The 19,742-nt window shown below is 35.0% G+C and overlaps 1 protein-coding gene across 50 annotated transcripts in view; it reads left to right on the top strand.

Moving 5' to 3' along the window:
• Positions 1–19,742, top strand: part of RIMS2 (regulating synaptic membrane exocytosis 2) — a 483,861-nt gene that overhangs the window by 356,993 nt on the left and 107,126 nt on the right. For 37 of the 50 annotated variants that reach the window (XM_055800464.1, XM_055800455.1, XM_055800475.1 and 34 more), the window contains 2 exons: positions 5,889–5,978; positions 15,922–15,954. The exons of 2 other annotated variants lie outside the window; for them this stretch is intronic. In XM_055800464.1, coding sequence (XP_055656439.1) covers positions 5,889–5,978; positions 15,922–15,954 — 123 coding nt within the window. The remainder of the gene's footprint in view (positions 1–5,888; positions 5,979–15,921; positions 15,955–19,742) is intronic. 11 more of the 50 variants (XM_055800457.1, XM_055800454.1, XM_055800448.1 and 8 more) reach the window with 3 other exon arrangements.

The raw sequence follows: 19,742 nt of genomic DNA, 5'->3' as shown, positions 1-19,742 counted from the left end.
TCCAAACCGGTGACTCAGTAGAGCTGATCTTCTGAGATACCCAAAATATGCCTATTGATAACAGGCCAGCAGGCCAGCTGTATCACACTCATTTCTAACGTGTTTCAGGCATATAACCAGAAGAGGGAGCAAAACTGCCATATTTTAAAAACATACACGCTACAAAACAAACACGCAAATCCTCTCCCTGCCCCAAACAGTCCTGAAGAAAAAGTCTTGATAGTGGCTTAAATATATTTACTTTGTGATCTTTAAATATACTTTACTAAATATTAATATACACGTATTTAATGTACCATTAACTGACTGCATTTTTTCTTCTGACTGATCTGGTCCATGTAAGTTTTTCTGGTGTTTCTTTGAGTTTTAAAACTCTATGATATGTAGAAAAGCAGCAGCATGATAGTTTGATTTTTAGCTAAAGGTAGGCTGTGTTTACTGAACGATACTGCAACAAGTATTGTCTGTGACCTTGCTTGAGTACATTTACAACTTTTCTTTAAAATAAGCAGTAGAAGATTCAAATGACTTTATTTCCCATATACAGGGATCTACTAGTAAAACATTTTAAAAATAAGCTTAGAACAGAATTGATGGAATTTGCGGCTAGGAAATATGATGAGAAGAGACTGCTACTGGACTAGACTTGTTAAGTGATTTACATCTACAAATAATCTAGCCTTGAAATCAATTGGAAGAAACTTTTCTGGAGTAAAGGAGTAACCTACAGTGCACTATCATTTTTGTTATACTAGTAATAATAATATTAAATGAAGATATGTGGCAATATTTTTTATTGCCTACCTAATGACTTCCATTAAAGTTCTTTTAATGTATTCCCACAGCAGCCCCAGCGAATGAAGCCCAGGCCTTTTTTTGCAGAATGTGTAGTTCAGTAAGGAAGATGAAATCAAAACAATAAATAATTCAGATATGTCAGAATTTTTATTGGAATGCTGTATTAGTTAAAACCATGATATGTGATGCTTACATAGCCATTTATGAACAACAGTTTATTTATTTTAGAATGTTATTAACATACCCCAGCGTTCATTAATTGATTTGACACAAATTTGCCAACTACTTTGATGTGAAGGGGTGTGTGCGCGCGTGTGTGTGCTGTTTGGCTCATAGAACACAGAAGGGAGAGGTACTCTGCCTGCCTTCACACTGCCCACACTTTACCAGCATTTTGGGACAATGCTCTAAGATGCAAGACCCAAATTCATTTCACTCTTTGGAGGAAACACAGATTATCATGTCTCAAATGAATGCCTTGAGCTGCAATGTATAGAATCATTCTTTGAATTATTCTTCCAGTGTATAGAACAAAAAATGTAGGTTGACTGTTACTGTGTCAAGAGGAAGCTAAGAGTGGTGTCCTCAGGTTTGCTGTAGCATGTTATCTAGAGAGACAAGAGATCTTGCTCTAAATTTTGTCAGAAAAAAGACTATATGTGTTGTTATTTGTCTTCAGATACTTGACAAGCCTAGTTGCTGTTACAGCAAGGTAGGGGAACATCAGTGCTATTTAACTGAGGCATCTGAAGGTTTCTCTGGCGTAGGAGCAGCAGCAGCCTGGCATGAAGCCTTCACTGCTGACTTTGTACCACTTGGAGCTGGCCTTGATGCCATTAGCAGCATGCTGGTGGTGCAAGGTGGGGCTGGATTCATTCCAGAGATAATGTAGTACATCTGGGATGATTCATGTATCATGACTTGAAGCCATTTGCTTTCCTAGTAGATGTTTGATACAGCTGAGAACATTTCTTTCTGTGTGAACTCTCAAGACTGATGGCTTTTATTTTTTATTTTCTTAGGGACTTTGTTTTGTAAATGAAAACTTGTATTACATGAATTTAGCCTTTTCTACCTCTTTAATTAATACTTCTTCTTGTATTCTTAATGCATGAGTTAAAGATCTTAAATATGTGGTTCAAAACGTTTCTCAGCTTTTGACAGTTTATCCTGCATTTCTAATGGCTTGTTGTTGTGCTGCTTTGTGTTTCAGAAGCACTAGCCAAATCCACTTTTGACTCATTTTTACAGTAGTTGTTTCCATAAATTACTAAGAACATAATTCCTTTCTGAGCATTCATCTTACAAAATTAAAAATAAAAAGGGGTTCTGAAGATTTTTCTTTTGCAGGATAAGATGACTAAATTAACTATGTCCTAACGAAAAAGTGAAGACTTTCTGATAAGCTAATTAAAAGTCTAAAACTAGAAATGCACTGATAAAAATTGGTTCACAGAAGTTTTAGGTGCTGAAAAGAATATAAAAATTGAGTGGATTTAATAAAAAAAAAAAGAAATTAAAGTAAAAGAGAAAGTATATATGAAATCTTTCAAGCAAAGGCTAATTGTGAAAGGGCCATTACTGTCTGTAGTGAGGAGGAAAGAAAGGAGGGAGGTAGCATTTGCTTAAGAAAACCCATCATTAGCATCTGGTATTTTGCTGCATCATCTTGTACTTCTGCAGTTTGCTGCATCATCCCAGTTCTACTGCAACATTCCTTGTGCTAAGTTGGCATGTTTAGAAATTCAGAAAAGCTGGAGATATGCAACTATTCTTACCATATATTACTTCCTTATTTTTAATATTTTTCTTATTGAATATTCTAAACAAAAATGGAGGAAATGTTGGGGTTGTACTTAACACTAAATCTACTGGAGTGCACACACACACCCCTTGCAGGCAGCACAAGTGAGTATCATTCTCAGGAGGGAAGGGTACACAATCAAGTGTCATCCTGAAGGGCAGTGGGGAGAGCCCAGCTACATAATTCACTGTGGTGGGCAGTGCCAAGGGGGTAGGTGAAACAGCTGCATCTAATGAAACAACTACAGCTAAAGATGGGACCTTCCATACTGATGGGAAAAATCTGGATCAGTGCACTTGTCAAATCCTTCCAGCCCCAGCGATGCATCAGATAACTAAAATATTCTGACTTGAGAATCTCATATTTAATATAACCTATGAGGTCCTTTTGTATAAATATTCAGTAAAGTTACACCTTCCTTTATACATAAGACAAAACTGATTATCACAACATAAGACAGGCTGAAGTTCATTTGTATGAGAAGTGAGAGTGGTAAGAGGTGAATGATGAATTAGAAAACTGTATGGTTTCTGTCCAAATATTTACAGTTTGACTAAAGTTGGCTCTGGTTAAAACAACAAAGGAATAGATGGTGGCCCTTTGCCTTGGGGGTGGGGGCAAAGAGATGTTAGAGATATAATGCATATTTATCAATCCAGAGAGGACATGGACAGCACTGACCTTTAGCATTTTGCCTATTCCTCAGCATCTCTTACTAGTTCCCAAACAGAAAGCTGTAATTTAACAACATATTTTCTTAGCTTTGTAGAGCACGAAGATGGAAATGGAATTAGAAAATGGTGAAAAAAAGGTTAAATGTTAGAGTACATCTAATGGATATATCTATTTTTATTTCTCAGTTCAAATAATAACCATTACTAGCCAAATTCTCGTGATGTTCTAGAAGTCAGTGATGCTTTTCACTTGATCTGGAGTACCTCCAATCTGCATACACTCAATCTGAGAGTTGCACTTAACTGCTGATAAAATTAAGCAGCCATTTGAATTTAATGCTGACATGATTTAAGAATTACTAAAGCTATAGAAGGATGGTCATTAGAACGTTTTCTGAAAGTGTTTACATGCTCATACTATCATGTTCAGTATAAACACAAAAAAGTAGCCTGTCTTGCTAGGTTTTTTGTTTTGTGTTGTTTTTTTTTTTTTTTTTTTCTTTTTTAAATTTAACACATGGCAAAAATATTTATTCAAAGAGTTATATTTTTATTTGATATTTATTTTATCATGCTTGTCAAGTCAAGTGCGATTATAGAAGCACTTCCAGAGTGATCCCAAGTGGGTTAACTATTTTCTAGATACTTAGCTCTCAAGAAATTAGCAAGGCTTAAGAAAGCTTTCCTTTTGGTAGGGAACTTTGGTATTGCAAGTGATTTTGGTGACTGAGCAAACTCCAGTTTTTAGATTCAGAGCTGAACCAGGAGCTCTGAGAAAACTCTGATCAAGAAGGTCCTGTCTTCTAAAACTATCATAAAGCTAGTGTGGAAATCACTGTGGGCTTCCTGATTATTCTTCAGTATTTACACTGTTTGGTATATATCCTGACAAATTCCTGTGTTTGAGAATACTGTCAGCCTACTTTATATCTTATTCGAAGTATCTCCACTATTTGACCTAAATCATTGTCTAATATTTTTTCCTAGCAGTGACTAACCCTTAAATTCAAAAGTAGTTTTACTATGGTCATTGATTTGTGTGTGTGTGTGTGTGTGTGTTAGTTAAGAAGACAATTCTGGACTTATCCAAGAAAAAGGAAGCATAGACGGCATCAGTAAATTTTGTATTGCTAAATGTGTGTTTTCATAGAGAAAAAGAAGGAATCATATTTTTGTTAGGAAGAAACTATAAGATGTTATTTCCACAGTTGGAAACAGAATGTTCATTTTCAAATTTCTTATTTAGTACTTACTACACATGTTACTTCAAAGATGACAGTTTCTGTTTCAGCATGCATATCTGTGGTGTCATGAGATCATTATATTGATGTATTACTTGAAGCCTACAAATCCATCATTTTAAAAAATCAAAGCCACCTTTTATAGGACAGCAGCCTGTCATAGAATAACAGACACAGATAAGAAGGCTGCAGGATGCCTACAGACAACGTTTTTACATGTTTACATTTTGCATGTCAGATACCCCTCAGCCTCATTTTAACAAGGCAAAAAAATAAGCTAATATCACTTTATGTCAATTTATTTTTAATTTATAAGATTAAAAATATATTCCATAAGTATTGTGTTCTCCATCACGGGCTATTTCTGTGACCACAAAAGCTGTCATATCTGTGGGCAACTGCTGTTAGGAACTTTGCACTTTGCGGGATCAGGAAAATAAGCAGATTCTTAACAGCCCAAAACAAAAATGGAGTTTAGGGTATTAAATCTGTCTAGTTAATTGGTCTAGATTTGGGTTTGGTATGAGATAACAAAAGGTTTGAAACCTATAGTGTTATGTTAAAAACCTACAGTATTATGCTAACCACCCAGTTTAATTGTGAGAAGATGAAGAATTAAAGTGTAGACCAAAATATCTGACAACTTCAGAAAGGCTAATGTCTTGCAAGTCTAGAGAATGGAGTCTCTGTCTGGAGGAGAGTGTATGTGCTCCTATTCACAGCTCTTTTTCTGAGCGGTTAGGTAAAAAATGCTGGTTTCAGGGTACAGGATCTATAATTACAAGAGAGGTTTTATTGAGTAATTTAATCTGCCTAAAATAAAAACTGAATTTAAGTCAAATCCCAGGTTTAGAAAGTAAACCCAACCTAGTTTTGTCTTAACAATTCATACTTAAAAATACTTTGTCAATTTAAAGTAAACACACGTGATTGCTGTTTCAGTTGGTTTTGTTTTTGTTTTTTTTTAATTATACCTTTGCAAAGACTTTTTTACCAAAATATTGTTAACTTACTTTTTAATTTACAGAAACACAAAGATATTGTAAGAAGCTATAGAATATAGAGTGCTAACTTTTAAAAATTGAAGTAATTATTGTGTAAATAATCTCCTGGTTTTTTATTCCAATTGTTAAATATCAAAGAGAGCGGGATATTTGACAAATTACATCAATACTAACTCTTGTATAGTATGTTCTGTTCCATGTTTAAGATGTTTACTAATTGTCTCTACCACAGGCCTCTAAATTAAACAATCAATCTACATTTTTGTTAATGATAGTACATTTGTTTAGATCAAGTTGTCCCAAATGGTATTAGGTGTCTTACAATGTAAATTACATAATATTTCTGATTTTTTTTGGTTTATGCTAGAAGTTACATGGGAGGACCAGCAGAAAAAGGTGAATGGTACAATAACTGATGACAAACCATTGCCGAAAAAGAAACACCATTCTGAGCCAGGTTTGTCAGGGTTTGGAAAACCACATGAAAGCATGAGACTATAAAGACACATTTCATGCTTTTGTAATGTGTGTGTGCTTGATGTACCCTTCTTTTTTTCACTTTGGTGTGAAATTTTTAGTATGTAGAGACCGTTTAGATTACATAGTTCTGTTTTAGAATAGCCAAAATAGATCTGCTTTTGTAAACAATTGTGTTAGAATGCACATCATTTAGAAATGAAGTGTTCTGGCACAATATTAGGCTTAGCTTGCTTTTTAGTTTTGGATTTTGTTATGGTTTATCTGCGTGTGTAAGCCTCAGGAATCCAAGTATGAGTTATGCTGTGTCTTAGTTGACCAAACCAAGGTATCTGCTGCATGTATGGTGTGAAAGCCATCTTCTAAAGACTTGAATCTAGAACCTTGCACCATCACACATGGCAGAAATAATGTTCTGATGTAACTTTTTTATACAAGCTGCATTTTATATCTCTGTACGTCTGGAGTTCTTCAATCTAAGAGAACTCTTCCTTCCCCCATCTTGTACATCTGAAACTAAAAACTATCACAAACTTTCTTCCATCCCAAACTTAAAGTTCTTCAACTCTATCTTCATTCCTATGAATTCATAGCAATAAGAAGTCAAACTAGTGATAATGATGATGATAATAGTTTTGTTCTTTCCTCTGAATCAGACAGGGAAAGGTGCCAATCATATTAATTTATGCCTTGCAAAAGGTGCTGTGATATTATGGTGATAAGCACACTGTAAGGAGTAGAAAAGGAAAGGGAAAAAGAAAAGGAAAGAAAAGGAAAGAAAAGAAAAAAAAAGAAAATATCTTTAGATTGCAGGTTTCATCCTGTATTTAAAGGCTGCTCCACATCTACTCAAGTGAATGAGAATTTTTCGGTTCCAAGAATATTCAGGTTCAGTTTTGGGCTGCGATTCTCTCTGCTGGGCATATTAGTTTTCTCACTCAAATAACAACATTTTTCCCAATGACATGTTACAGTTTACAAGATTGGCCAGCTGTGCCACCTCCTAAATGCTGTAATCTCAGTTTTAGCTCACCTACATGCTGATCATTTCCAAGTTTTTTGTTGAAGCTCAACTATTGTACAGCTGAAAGTGCAAGAGTCAGTACTGAAGAAAAGCAACAAAATCTGAATGGATTCTGGAACCTAGGAATTAGGGAACCTAGCTGCAAAAGGCCAGGCCTGCAGCTGGATTTCTTGTTTCTTGACTTTTTAATGCGTCAGAGGAAGTTACAGGATAAAACAAATCCTGCTCATCAGTCAGGATCGGTGTAATGTCTCTTCTTTTCCAGCTGGTATTTTAACTATTGAATGACATTTTCAAAATGTAATGCCTGCAGATATTCACTGTTGCCTTTCTAGGGCGAGTTCGGCAGAGTAATATCTCTGCCCAGACTCTTCCCTTACATAGTAGCTACATGAGAACATTATCTCCATCTCCCAGCTGAAGTGGGCTTAGAACTGTGATATAGGCAGTGACATGTTCATAGTTATTAGCAATAATCGTTTAGAGCCACCTTTACATTTTTTTAGAAACAGGAGCCATATTTTGTTAGATGGCTGCTCTTGAGGCATTCTAGATTTTGAAACATAAGTGAAATCTTGTAACTGTAAGACAAAAAACCCAGATAGACTAGAAGTCAGAAACAAACATGAACACTAAAAGTTGTCACCTTAGAAGTGTTTGATATATTAAAACAATATTTATCTGATGTTTAGCTATTTTTCCCTCTGGAACAGTACCACTACCTCCAGGGCTGCAGGGACTACACAGAATTGGTTTGCAAAGCCACAGTTGCAATAGCCAAAGTCTAGAATAGATACAAAGTTGAGTAAAAAATTATGTTCTACACTCTACAGTCCTAGGCCTTTCTGTGGGGGCTGGTGCCTGGCAGGAGCATAAATTCTGCTCTGATTTACATTATCAGTAATGTCTTCCATGGAACGTTCACATGGGACAATGATACACGAGGCAGAAATATCTGAGGTTGTTCTGAACACTGCAAGGAGCACCAAATAGTGCGCACCTATACTCCTGGGATGCTTTTCCAAACTGATTTTCTGTTTGTCAAAAAGCCCTACGTACTAAAGTGTTAGAAGTGGAAAAGTACCCGTGTAACCTCAGTGCAGCTTCCAGGGTTTGCTTCATCTGCTACACGTGGCACACTACTGCCCCCTATAGACAGCCTTATATCATTACAAACACTGCATTTTCAAGGCATAGCAGTCAGAACATCTGGAAGGACGTGTCATAACACTGTATTCACCCCTGGATGTTGATATATATTGTATCTGTGACCATGATCTAACAGTGAGTGATGCAGCCTGGTGGAATCTACCTAAGGAAGCTTCAAATTCCTTGAAGCTTTCCAGTATGGTGTTCACCCTCTGCTCAGGACTCACCTGAGAATGCTTTAAATGTTCTGTTTGCACAGAAAACAGCAAGGTCATACTAATGCAGCTTAGTCCCGTCCCTGGCTTCAGTTGGCAGTCTGCAGAGCGAAGCAAGAAGGAATACGGGCACCTCATATTGCTGTTGCCGTGTTTTGGTTGCCGTTTCCAACAATTTTTTCTGCTAATAGCCTGTTACGGAAGCTTGTCCCCTTTTTAAGTTCAGTTTGTCTGTTAAGAATTTAACCTAACCAGTCACATGGAAATAGCCATGGCAGTATTACAGCTAAGAAAATTAGTGAGAAAAAATTGCTATTGATTACATAAATACCTTGAGTGGAGAACTGAGACTGTGAGCAAATTGTAGATAAAACATAAATAGATAACAAAATTTCAAATAGCAGAAAAAATAATGGTAATACTGTATCATGTGAAGCATTAATATTCAAGAAATATGCATGACTAGACATAAGATTAGCATATTTGTTGGAGGACAACTTAAGGGCATTAAATAAAGTAGTAAAATGATTCTTATGTTTCAGGATTTTCAATAGAAGACACTGATAAAATTCCTGTTCCTGAATACAACATATTTTCTTAACAATGCCTGTGATCTCCAAATTCTGAGGCTATTTGCAAAACTATTGTTTCATATATTACAAAAAAAAATCAATTATATTTGTGCAAAGATTTTGAAGGACTAGAAGGGTAAAATTGCAGAATCATCAGTAAGCATAGTATCAAAATTCAAGCCATGTCTTGAATGTGTATGCCCTTCCTCTAGCCTATGTCAGCACTCTGTCAGAGAATACTGGCCTTCTCAGGACACCACCAAATCAAAGAGTATGTGGAATAGTTATTTGTTCCTATCTAATATTATTAAGCATTTCTACTTTCAGCACCCCTGCCTCTGAGCTATAGTAGATGGCATGTGACAGAAAGTGAATAGTGAATAAGGCTCTAGTCCTCTAATGACATCTCCTTGGTCAGTCAAGGAAAAAAAAAAAACCCCAACCTAGAAAAAGCACAGCATGCAAACATTTTCACATGTTTTTTGCATTTTTATGTGTGAGGCCTTAAGACATGAAGCTCGAGAAGAGGTAGGCTACGGCTAGGGAATGTGTCTTGTACTTACAGAGATAAGGTTAGGCAAGATACTGTTTCTTAAAAAGCAGTTATTTTCATCTAGTATCATCGCTAGTCTATTGAACCCATCAGGGTTATTTAAAGGGAGAAAACACATAATTTAGGGTATCAAGGCAATGATACTCACGTCTGTTACCTGTCAATTGTTTTTGAAGTGTTCAATCAGTCTCACCGTTCAACGTTTTGGAAGCTGAATGCAGTCTAGCAAACTGTGTCACCATCCAGAGATGATACAGGTAATGCAGAAACTGCCTTCATGAGGCAGCAAAGGAAACACTATTGATTTTCCCCTGTTTTTCCTCCTTGGACATAGTAGATTTGATGATTATTATCTGGAAACCATCCTGTAATGGCTTCATTATTGTTGCCTGTTGAAAAGATTGCAGTGTCATCAAATATCCAACCTGTGCCACAGACAATTTCTAAGCAACATTCGGAGAACAGAACATGGGAAAGTGCTGTCAGATTTTAATATGAATGAACAAAATGAGATGGAATAGTTGAAATGGATTTATATATCTTGGAATGGAATGAAGTAAAAATTGAGTGTCCTTGTAATTATTTGGGGAAAAGCCATATTTCTTGAATATAGTACTAAAGTTTTAGAGGAAGCATAACAACGGCAGGTTAAGCACATCAGAAAATGCAAAGGTAATGCATGCTTGCAAATGGTAAGTCTTTATATAGGGAGACTGGCTTTAAATTTGAAGGGAATCATGTCTTGTTTTATCTATGGAACATTTATGTCTCTCTCCTGGGTAGAAGTATTCTTTGACTGTTCCTTGACTGTACATAGACAAAGTCTTTCAGAAATGATTTCGCTGTGACTATAATATTGTAGTTTATCTCTTGACATGGAATCAGTTGAAGCAGTAAAACAGTACTAAAAAATAATTCAAACCAAAGTGGTGGTTATTTTAAAAGAGTTTGTAGTTAGAATTGGGAGTATGATTGAAAATTATAAAAAGGGAGATATGGTTAGTAATGAGGAATGAAAGAGGCTGGAAAAGACAAAGTAATGATGGGACACAGAGAGAGAGGAGAGCACACTTGTACTTCATATAAATGACATCATGAGCACTGAATAAGTAACAAATTATGGTTAAAGAAGTTAAAGAAGGCTGGTATAAAATTGTCAGTTTGTGAAAAGGAGAGGGGCAGAGTGGAGTCATGGACTAATTTATGATTGCTGAAGAGGAAAAGTGACTGGTAGTTTTTAAAATAAATGGGTTAGGGAAGGGAAGGAGAAACAGCCCATGGCCCTGATGCAAGTTTCAGTATGCTGTGAAGGGCTGGGGGGGAAGGTACAGAAAAGGATCTTATGAGTGTGCTGTGGAATCTGAAAAGCAGCAAAGTGGGTAAAATCTACAAAAATAATTACATATTGAATCTGTGAGGATCTTTTAACTTGTGACAAGTGAGAAGTAACGTAGGTTGAATATATGGTATGACTAATTGTTGTCTTGAAAAAAGAGGAGTGTTTACACACTTTCCAGTGACTCTTCTTGCAATTAATAAATGGTTTATTAAGGCATGTTTGCACACTTTCCAGTGACTCTTCTTGCAATTAATCAATGGTTTATTTAAAACAGCTATTCCTCTAATATAATTGCTTCTTCTAAAATTTGCTTTCTTTTTTCTTTTTTCTTTTTTCTTTTTTCTTTTTTCTTTTTTCTTTTTTCTTTTTTCTTTTTTCTTTTTTCTTTTTTCTTTTTTCTTTTTTCTTTTTTCTTTACCACTTTGAAAGACAATATGCCTAGTCTGTACCAAAGTAACAAAGAATTGGATTCAAGACAGAAAAGGGGACTCTGTGGATGCCTATCTGTGGATAGGAATTGCAGTCCCAGTATAAGCAGGGCACGGAAGTAGTCAAATATTGCACTTCGGTGTCCTAGCCAAATTGCATTGGTTCAGAGTATAATTGTAATTTACGATAGATCACAAATCGTGAGGTGGCCTGAAATATCTTGCAAACTGCACGCCTTTCTGTATATATCCTTTTACTGCCTTTTGTGGTTTGAAGTTTGCACCATTCCTGCAGTGATCTGTGTGATCTCCCAGACAACCTGATTCTGTAGATGGTGAAACTTCTTGACATCACTAGGATGAGAATAGATTTAGAATAGGAAGATGTATGATTTAGGATAGCTCATCTGTCCTGCATTGAGAACAGAGTTTGTATTTGTATCTAGGCTGTTAGGTATCTTTTCTGAAGCAGTATTGGTGTTTGACTACCTAAATCACCTAACTTATTAGTGAGATTCATTATCTTTTCAGGATTTATGGTACTTCAAATCCAGTGTGTAACTATAGTGCATTAGCATTTGGAAATGTTACTATTTTGTATTTTTTCCCTTTCAAAATTATAATGTGAATTTTATTCAGAGAAGCAAAATCATTAAATCTCTCTCTGGATTCCTCATTTAGTTTATCTCCTGAGACTTATGAAAAAGTAATGCAGTCTACATGGTTTCATTTGATTTATGCAGTTCCAGAAACTGAGAATATTTAAGATTTCTTCTCATATGTTGTTTTCTACCATCTTCTCTATTATCCCTGTCTTTGGGTAGGAATAACTCACATTTTCCATATTCTTACTGTCTTTACCTAGGGTATATTATATATAGCATATATAATGTAATTGCAAAATTAAATGTATTGCTTCTGTCTTCCCTGTATTTTCGTTGTCCGAGTTAGTCCTCTGCTTGTCTTTATGAGGAAAAAATGTCAGTGTCTGTCCAGTATAGGGCTGATTTTGTGTGTGTGGATTTACACTTTAAAATAAAGAGCTCACCTTTAACTAGTAGGGAATTTAAAAACAAATAATTCAGAAGTGTGGAACAGGCTCTGTATCTATAGGAAGGATAGCTAGAACATGTGGCTTAACGCTATCAGAGAGATTTGCAGAAAACTGATTTTATTCACGCCTCAATGTAGTCGAATACCCTTTTGCTCTAAATCTGCTTTTATCAAATATTTCTGCTCTTAATTATTCTGCTGTCTAATCTTCCTCTTTTATTTGTAGCCTTAGCATTGCAGAGTGCATGGTGTCAGGGAACACCTTATTGAGAGTTAGATGCATTGTCATCCATCAGATCTAATCACATCCAGACTAATGACATGTATCTATGGCACATACAGACTCCATGGGATATTTCTATCTTAAAGTCTCCTCCATGTTTTAAGATGATAACTGTTTGATTCTGCTATTGCACATCTTATTTTGTAAAGAGTGTCCAGAAATGAGGCTTTCGAATCTGGAAGTCACAGAAATTTCTGAGACCTTGTAAGCAGTGGAAGATCTTTGTTTCTAAGGAGAGGAGAAAACTGAAATTAAGAAAAGCCTTGAGAAAAAAAAAAAAAAAAAGTAATTAACTTACATCTCTTTGTCCTATGCTGCTTTTAGACTTTCAGATAGGCATGTCTGCTGTGTAAGGTTTCAAGCATGTTTTTTTGAACACCATGTTCCTAAATGCTTCTCTTTAGTGAGTGACATACTTAAAATAAAAAGTTCTGTCTCAAATCATGATCAAATAGATGGTACTTGTTTTGTTCTATTCAGACTTGCAGTACAATACCTCATTTTCATTTACTTTGTAAGTTTATTCATTGAGAGTCTCATTTGTTTCTAAATCTGTGTATAATACCCTTACACATACCGCTCTCACACATCAAGATTAACAATCACTCCAAATAAATGCTAGTTCCACAACAAAGCAATAACTATGCAAAATAAGACTGCCTATTGACACGATGTAAATTTAACAGAATTTTATTCCATGATTTTGTTCTTAGATTTTAACGTATCTCTATCAACAGAGATCTGTTCTAGTGGATTACAAACTACAGAGCAAGAGCATTTCCAAACTACTGTTTGGGATTATGGCATGGCTTCTTAATGAGGAGGAGATTGATTCACATAAGTGCTATTGTGTTTAGATTAATTGAGCTATTAGTACTTCCTTCTTGTTGTTGTTAATTGAGAGAAGCTGGTACATTACCATGCCACAATTTCTACTAATTCATTAATATTTGCAACAATAAGTACAAAAATATTATAAGCCATTATCTCAAGAGGTGAGATAGCAGCTGAAAAGGTGCCCACAGTAAGAAGATACCTATTATCTTTGATTTTCCTCTCTGGCTTCTATTAGAATTATTCTTGTAATATATACAATCAGTAAAAACACTGAAAAGTATTTGTAATTAACAAATATTTGTGTTTGCCACTTTGATGTGTAAAATTTTTGTTCAGAACAAATACTTTGCATGAGGACTTTTAAAAATGCAGTTATTGAAAAGTGTTGGTACATGTGACTGATATGCAATCAAACACTAGTCATTTGGTTGTAAAATCTGGTTGCAAAATCTGTGTCTGTGCTGAGCCCCATTGACACTACTAGAATGCCTTGCATTAATATACCAGGCATATTCCTAATTTGGAAATACTGTGATTCCAAACACCCTTTGCAAATTTCTTGAGAAGGATTTATCTTAATGCAGTATATGTCTCAAAGCTATGCATTCTTATGGATATAAAAAATAATAAATGAAGTATAAGGGGCTCATGATAGAGGCCTAATTGTTTCTGGCAGTAGGAGTGCTTGCTTCAGGGCTATCTATATGTGATAGAAAACATTTTCAGAAAATTTTGAGTGCTTCAGCTGGGTTTTGGTAGTGGTAATAATGATTTATTTATTTAACAGATACAGCAATTATAGCAACACTATATTAATACAAGCTGTAATACTCCAGGGAGATATAGAGCTTTGTATTTGCTTAATTGTATTTCATCCTATGGATTCACTGTACCTGCCCAGATAAAAAGATATTTATATGCCTTTTCTTTTTTTTTAACTTGTGAATACATAGTAGCCTTTATCAAAACCGTCAGCTTTCCTTTTACATACCTCATATATAGCACTTATGTATGTTCGTTGTGTAAGCAAATTTAATTGCCTAAAAATGCATTCTAAATACATAAATGTTACAAGCTACTTCTGTTTTCAACAAAGTTTTGGTACAGTCTTGGCATTTGATGGTAGATAAAAGTTCTAATCTGCCAGCTATAGAATAAAATTGTTTAACTATAGAACACAGTGGTTATCAGATGAACTTCAGTGTTGTTTTTCATTTCATTTTATTGATTTATATTGCTTATTCTAATTTTGCATTTTTCAATGATATCCTGGTATTGAATGTAAAATGTGGATAAAATTATAGCATATTTTTGTGGTGTATGAACTTTTCTTGAATTCTTAATCTAACATCTGCGGTGTTAAGGAATTATGAGCAATGTTTTGTGACTCATTAACAAACTGCAATTTGAAATTAGACCAGGGCTTATAAATATATATGAAGGGTTTTTTCATTATTATTTCTGATGATTTTTGGAAGAATGCATTTGTTCTGCTAGTGATGGTAGCTTCACAGTTCTTTGCAATTATTATTACTTCTCAAAATTAATTCCTCACGTCCTTTTGCTACAAATAGTTTTTCAGTACAGAGAATGGCACTGTCCCTCAGATGTTCTTGATGTCTGAAATGGCAGTGTGTGTTTGAATGTGAAGTAATAAAGTAAGTAATGAGACAGTTGCTTTGGCATTTAACTTGCATGCATTTGGAGTAACTTAGACTTCTGTGAAATATAGAGTAACTTTTGGTTCTGAAAAAGTATCTGTTGAATTGACCATGAGAGTTAATAGCTATACATTCTCTTTTCTCATGTTCTGTGTTTTGGTCTTGATAATATTGCCTTTGGCAGAGTGTTACAATAATGCAGTCCTTTCCAGAGTGTGTTATGTGGATTCTGAAATTCCTGAGCTTGTATATCCTTTCAGAAAAAAATAAAATAAATCTGTTTTCCATTTTGGATATTAAAGTTTGGTTCAGCATAAATTGCAACAACTTAATAACTGAAAAATCTAATAATAGACTTCCCATTGCCGACTTTAAATTGAATGTTCAGTACCTGAAAGAGAAAAATAAGACTCGCCTTCAAGTAGCTAACGTTCCAAAAAGTTGAACAGTCATGAACAAAAGTATTTATGCTAGTTAACATACCTTTTACTATCCAGCTTTTTCTTCAGCTTCATTACAAGGATTGACTTTGCTGTCAGTTATAACTTTTATTATTTCCTCAGCTCCTATACTAATCCTGTCTTTGCTGTTCTTTTTCAACAACAGTAGTTTAACCACTTCTTCCTCAGCTTTCTTTTTCCTTCTGGTGTCTGTGTTATTTTTTTCCCCATTTACTAACTCTGCTCTGCAGACTTCTCTCTAAAACAATTTTTGGCCCTTTCCCTCAGTGTCAGTTTTAACCTTCTGAATACATCCTCTCACGCCCATCTCCTTTGTCTATGTCTGTACATTACACGATGTGATCACAGAAGAAGCGGAATCATCAAGGAGAAGAAACTCAGGTCTGTCTCTTCTACTGCTTTTCTCTGTGTTATTTTTTTCATTTTACCTTTCCTATAGATTTTATCACAGCTCACCTCACATACTTTTCACTGTCTTCCCTCTCAATATATTTAAATATTGGCAAACTGTAAGAATTTAAGATCCTTTTGTAATTTTTATTACCTATAAACTAGGTACTCTACAAAAAGTGTTAAAAGGTAACTGATGACACAAGCGCTATACCTTAAGACTTCAAACTGATATGATTTCTATCATATCAGTTCTTATTTCCCATCTCCATTATCTGTAAATTAGCCTTTAGACTTCCAACTAGCACATGAAAACAATCCATAATTTGATTTATCTTTGTGTTTGAAAACTGCTAAAATGATTATGGAAACTGATATAACTAGTTATTTTTCACCCTGAGGAGGAAATAATTTCAGAACTGAAGAATGTTAGTAAGTAAATTTCAAACTTAGCTTCATTGAATAAAAAATAGATTTTCTTAGAAGTAGAGTTAATGATCAAGACCCATTCTCTCATACCAAAAAGTGTAAAACGTAAAGTTTTGATAACAGGAGAAAATGAGAAGTCAAAACATTGATGGAGCTCTAACTTAGCTGTATTGTTCATGGCTTCTCTTTCATGTTCCGCATTACTTGCGGTTTCATCTTTCATATCAAATTTTAACCTACCACATTATTGAATTTTCTGTGTATTTTATATTACTGGCAGAGAACTAATATCTAGAAAGGCATCCTAGCTCTGAAAATGCAGTAGTTGTTCACACTTCCCTGCTTGTTCAGTTGTGGTACCCCAGAACTACAACAAAATTCCCCATATTTAAGTCATTTAAATACACCTGTAACATTTAAATGTTACAGTTGTGTCAATGCTCTAATTAACTTCTTGTGCCTCTGCTATTATCCCAACAAATTAGAGAAGCCATTTGGATGCCATTTAGCTTCTAAAATCTGAAGCAGTTTTTGTGTACATTGCCTGGTCCATTAAACTTAGGAGGTATTTAGTCAAACATATTTGGTCTTTCTCTGCTGTGGCTGGCTCCTTCAGAGCTCCGGTTTACCTTTGTTACTACTCTTTCCTCATCAGTCAGAGATTATGGAATCTTGCAGACATTATTTGCTGTGGTTTTCATATAAAACAAATTTTAAGATCGAAATCACTTAAATTACAGGGGGGGATGGAAGTTGAATGTGGATAAAGAAGAAAACTGGTAGTATGATCTGAACTCCATCTTCTGTATATAACCACTATCAGAAATTAATAAACGATGTTGTAGAAAGACTGTTTACTTACCTTGTGCGTATGATCCATTCCCAGTTCCCATGCAGTGATTCTGAATATCTTTCGTTACAAAAATGACATTAGAGGATTTGTGACCTTTTTCCTATTTGTTCATAACAAAAGAAAAGGAAAGGTTTGGACCTTTTTATTCAAGAGCCTTCCTCTGAGTTATTGATTGACTCAGTATATTGAATCAAAATATTGAATCAGCCCATCTGATTCTTGGGGTTAGAAGAAATCAGACCTTAAAATGATATCTATTGTCTCAGAAAAACACATATTTTCATCACTTATGTTTCTTGAATATATGTGAGGAGGCAGTATCTGTGTATTATTAACTTTTTCGGACTTTCCAATTCAAATACACTTTTGCAAGACACTGTTTAGCTTACAGTGTTAAATAAATGTATTAGGCACTGATAAATTTAATTGTCTAGCACAGAAATGTGAAAGCATGATCAGCAATACAGTTTTAAAGGTTATTATTACTTCCCTTAAATTCAGGAGCAATTCGTTTATTTTGTGGATAGTAACGTATGTTCAGATATACATTTGAAATGGGTACTCTCATGTTTTACCTCAGTGAGAAAATAGCTTGCACATTTCAGTACAAAGCAATTTAAGCACCTGTGTGTACAGCTAAAAGCAAGGGTGACGTTTCAAAGGCATACCTTTAGGAGATGTTTTCCCATTGTTTTAGAATTTGCTTTGAAAAGTGTGGAAGTAGGATTACCCATTTGCAGGTTTCATTTAGGAAATGGTTTTCACAGTATTTACCATGCCACCAAACATTCACATGAATTAAAGGATTAGCTATTGGTTTTACGTGTTATTAGACCAAAAAGTGTTGTGAAAACGAAATATCTGAACATGTGAATATGGTATGGAAAGAAAAATGTTGGCATTTCATTTCTCTGGATATTATAATCTTTAAATGCAAAAATGAGAAAATTTTATTCTCTGAAAAATACCTACATCTTTTTTTTAATTGAAAAGTCCTATAAGAGTGCCTGCAAAGCTCATGCTGTATATTTCAAGCACAAATGCAAGTTCAGAAAGCTAACAAGCAATAATATTTGTATGTAAATTTTGTTATCTGGCAGCAGTACAGCTTGATAGCATCCTTAATGACTAAACCTTTTTTCCTTGAGTGAAGAATGAGTTTTGCAATGCAGAGTTTTCACAATTTGTTTCTAAAATCATATTTTGGAAATAATTTAATATATTTTATAGGATTTAAGTATTTTGAAAACTTTTTGGAAGAGATATGCCTGTTCACCTCCCTGTGTATTCAGTATGAGCAATGGAAGTAAGCCCCTGCCTTAGTGATGAAGCAGACGTCTTTCTGTCCTTCAGTAAGATGGTTCAGACGAACCAGTTACCATTGTGTCAACGATTACTTGCAATTGCAAGTATTACTTACTGTGGTCTTCAAATGTATGAGATACAGAAAAAATTCTTAACCTTGCAAAATTAATTTAGCCTTAGATGTGAGCGGACTCAAGTAACTATACCCAAAAATAAATCACTGAAACTATGGAAAGGCTGATCCATGGCAGTTTAAAGGTAGTCAGTGTACATGTAGCAGAAATAGTGCTGGGTAATTGATTCTAGTTTTATTCCAGGATGAGAAGGGATGGAGTAGTGATGCCCAATCATTGCTGCTTTCTAAGGAGGCAGACAGAAGGTGGAAGATGGAGTAGTGGGAACAGCTTCATTTCTGAAGGGCCGTGAAAGGCAGGGAAAGAGGTTCCAGTTCTTTTCTGTGACTTCTGGAGCAAAACTCTCATGTTGAGAGAACAAAGGATTGATTAGAGTTTTCGCTAACTTTGAGAATGAAATTCAAATAGACAAGGACTTTCAAATATGGGTTTTTTTGGTGGTTTATATAAATATATATATTTTAATTATTTTTCTCTGTGATAACATGATTGCTGGGGGAGAAGCCTACAAAACCTAAAAAACCCTACTAAAGATGGGCGACCAAATTGGAAGAGTTTGTAGCCCTGGACAGTGAAGGGCCAAACAATAGAATGGTCTGGCAAATAAACCGTTGGAGAAAACAAGGGCAAAAAATTCATGTGATTGAGAGAGTTTAAGAGATCAACTGCAATAGAAGACAAGGAGCACAATTATTTAGATTTCTTCTTATCTTACCATATCATGAGGTTTCTCAAGCCTTCCAAGAGTGAATCTACTGTTATATACTTACCCTTTATAAGCAGAACATGACACCCCTCTATATTTGATTTATTCTTATAGTCAGTATTCAGTGACACACTTCCCTTTAAAGAAAGGATGCTGCTTTGTTTTGTTTCCATCTTTCTTATGTGGAAAAGAAATTTCTGGATGGAATGTGCAACATTTTAGGAGAAATATGGTTAAATGACTTGTGCATTTCTGAAGGCTTCTGTGAAATTTAGACAGGCGTGTTTAAAATCTGATGCCTTAGACTGTGACTGAGACATTTAAAGAGTCTAAATCTGTATTTGGTCAACAA

The sequence above is a fragment of the Falco peregrinus genome, chromosome 3 (genome assembly GCF_023634155.1).
Source record: "Falco peregrinus isolate bFalPer1 chromosome 3, bFalPer1.pri, whole genome shotgun sequence".
In the NCBI taxonomy this organism is placed as follows: Eukaryota; Metazoa; Chordata; class Aves; order Falconiformes; family Falconidae; genus Falco; species Falco peregrinus.
This window is presented reverse-complemented; position numbering and strand designations above follow the sequence as displayed.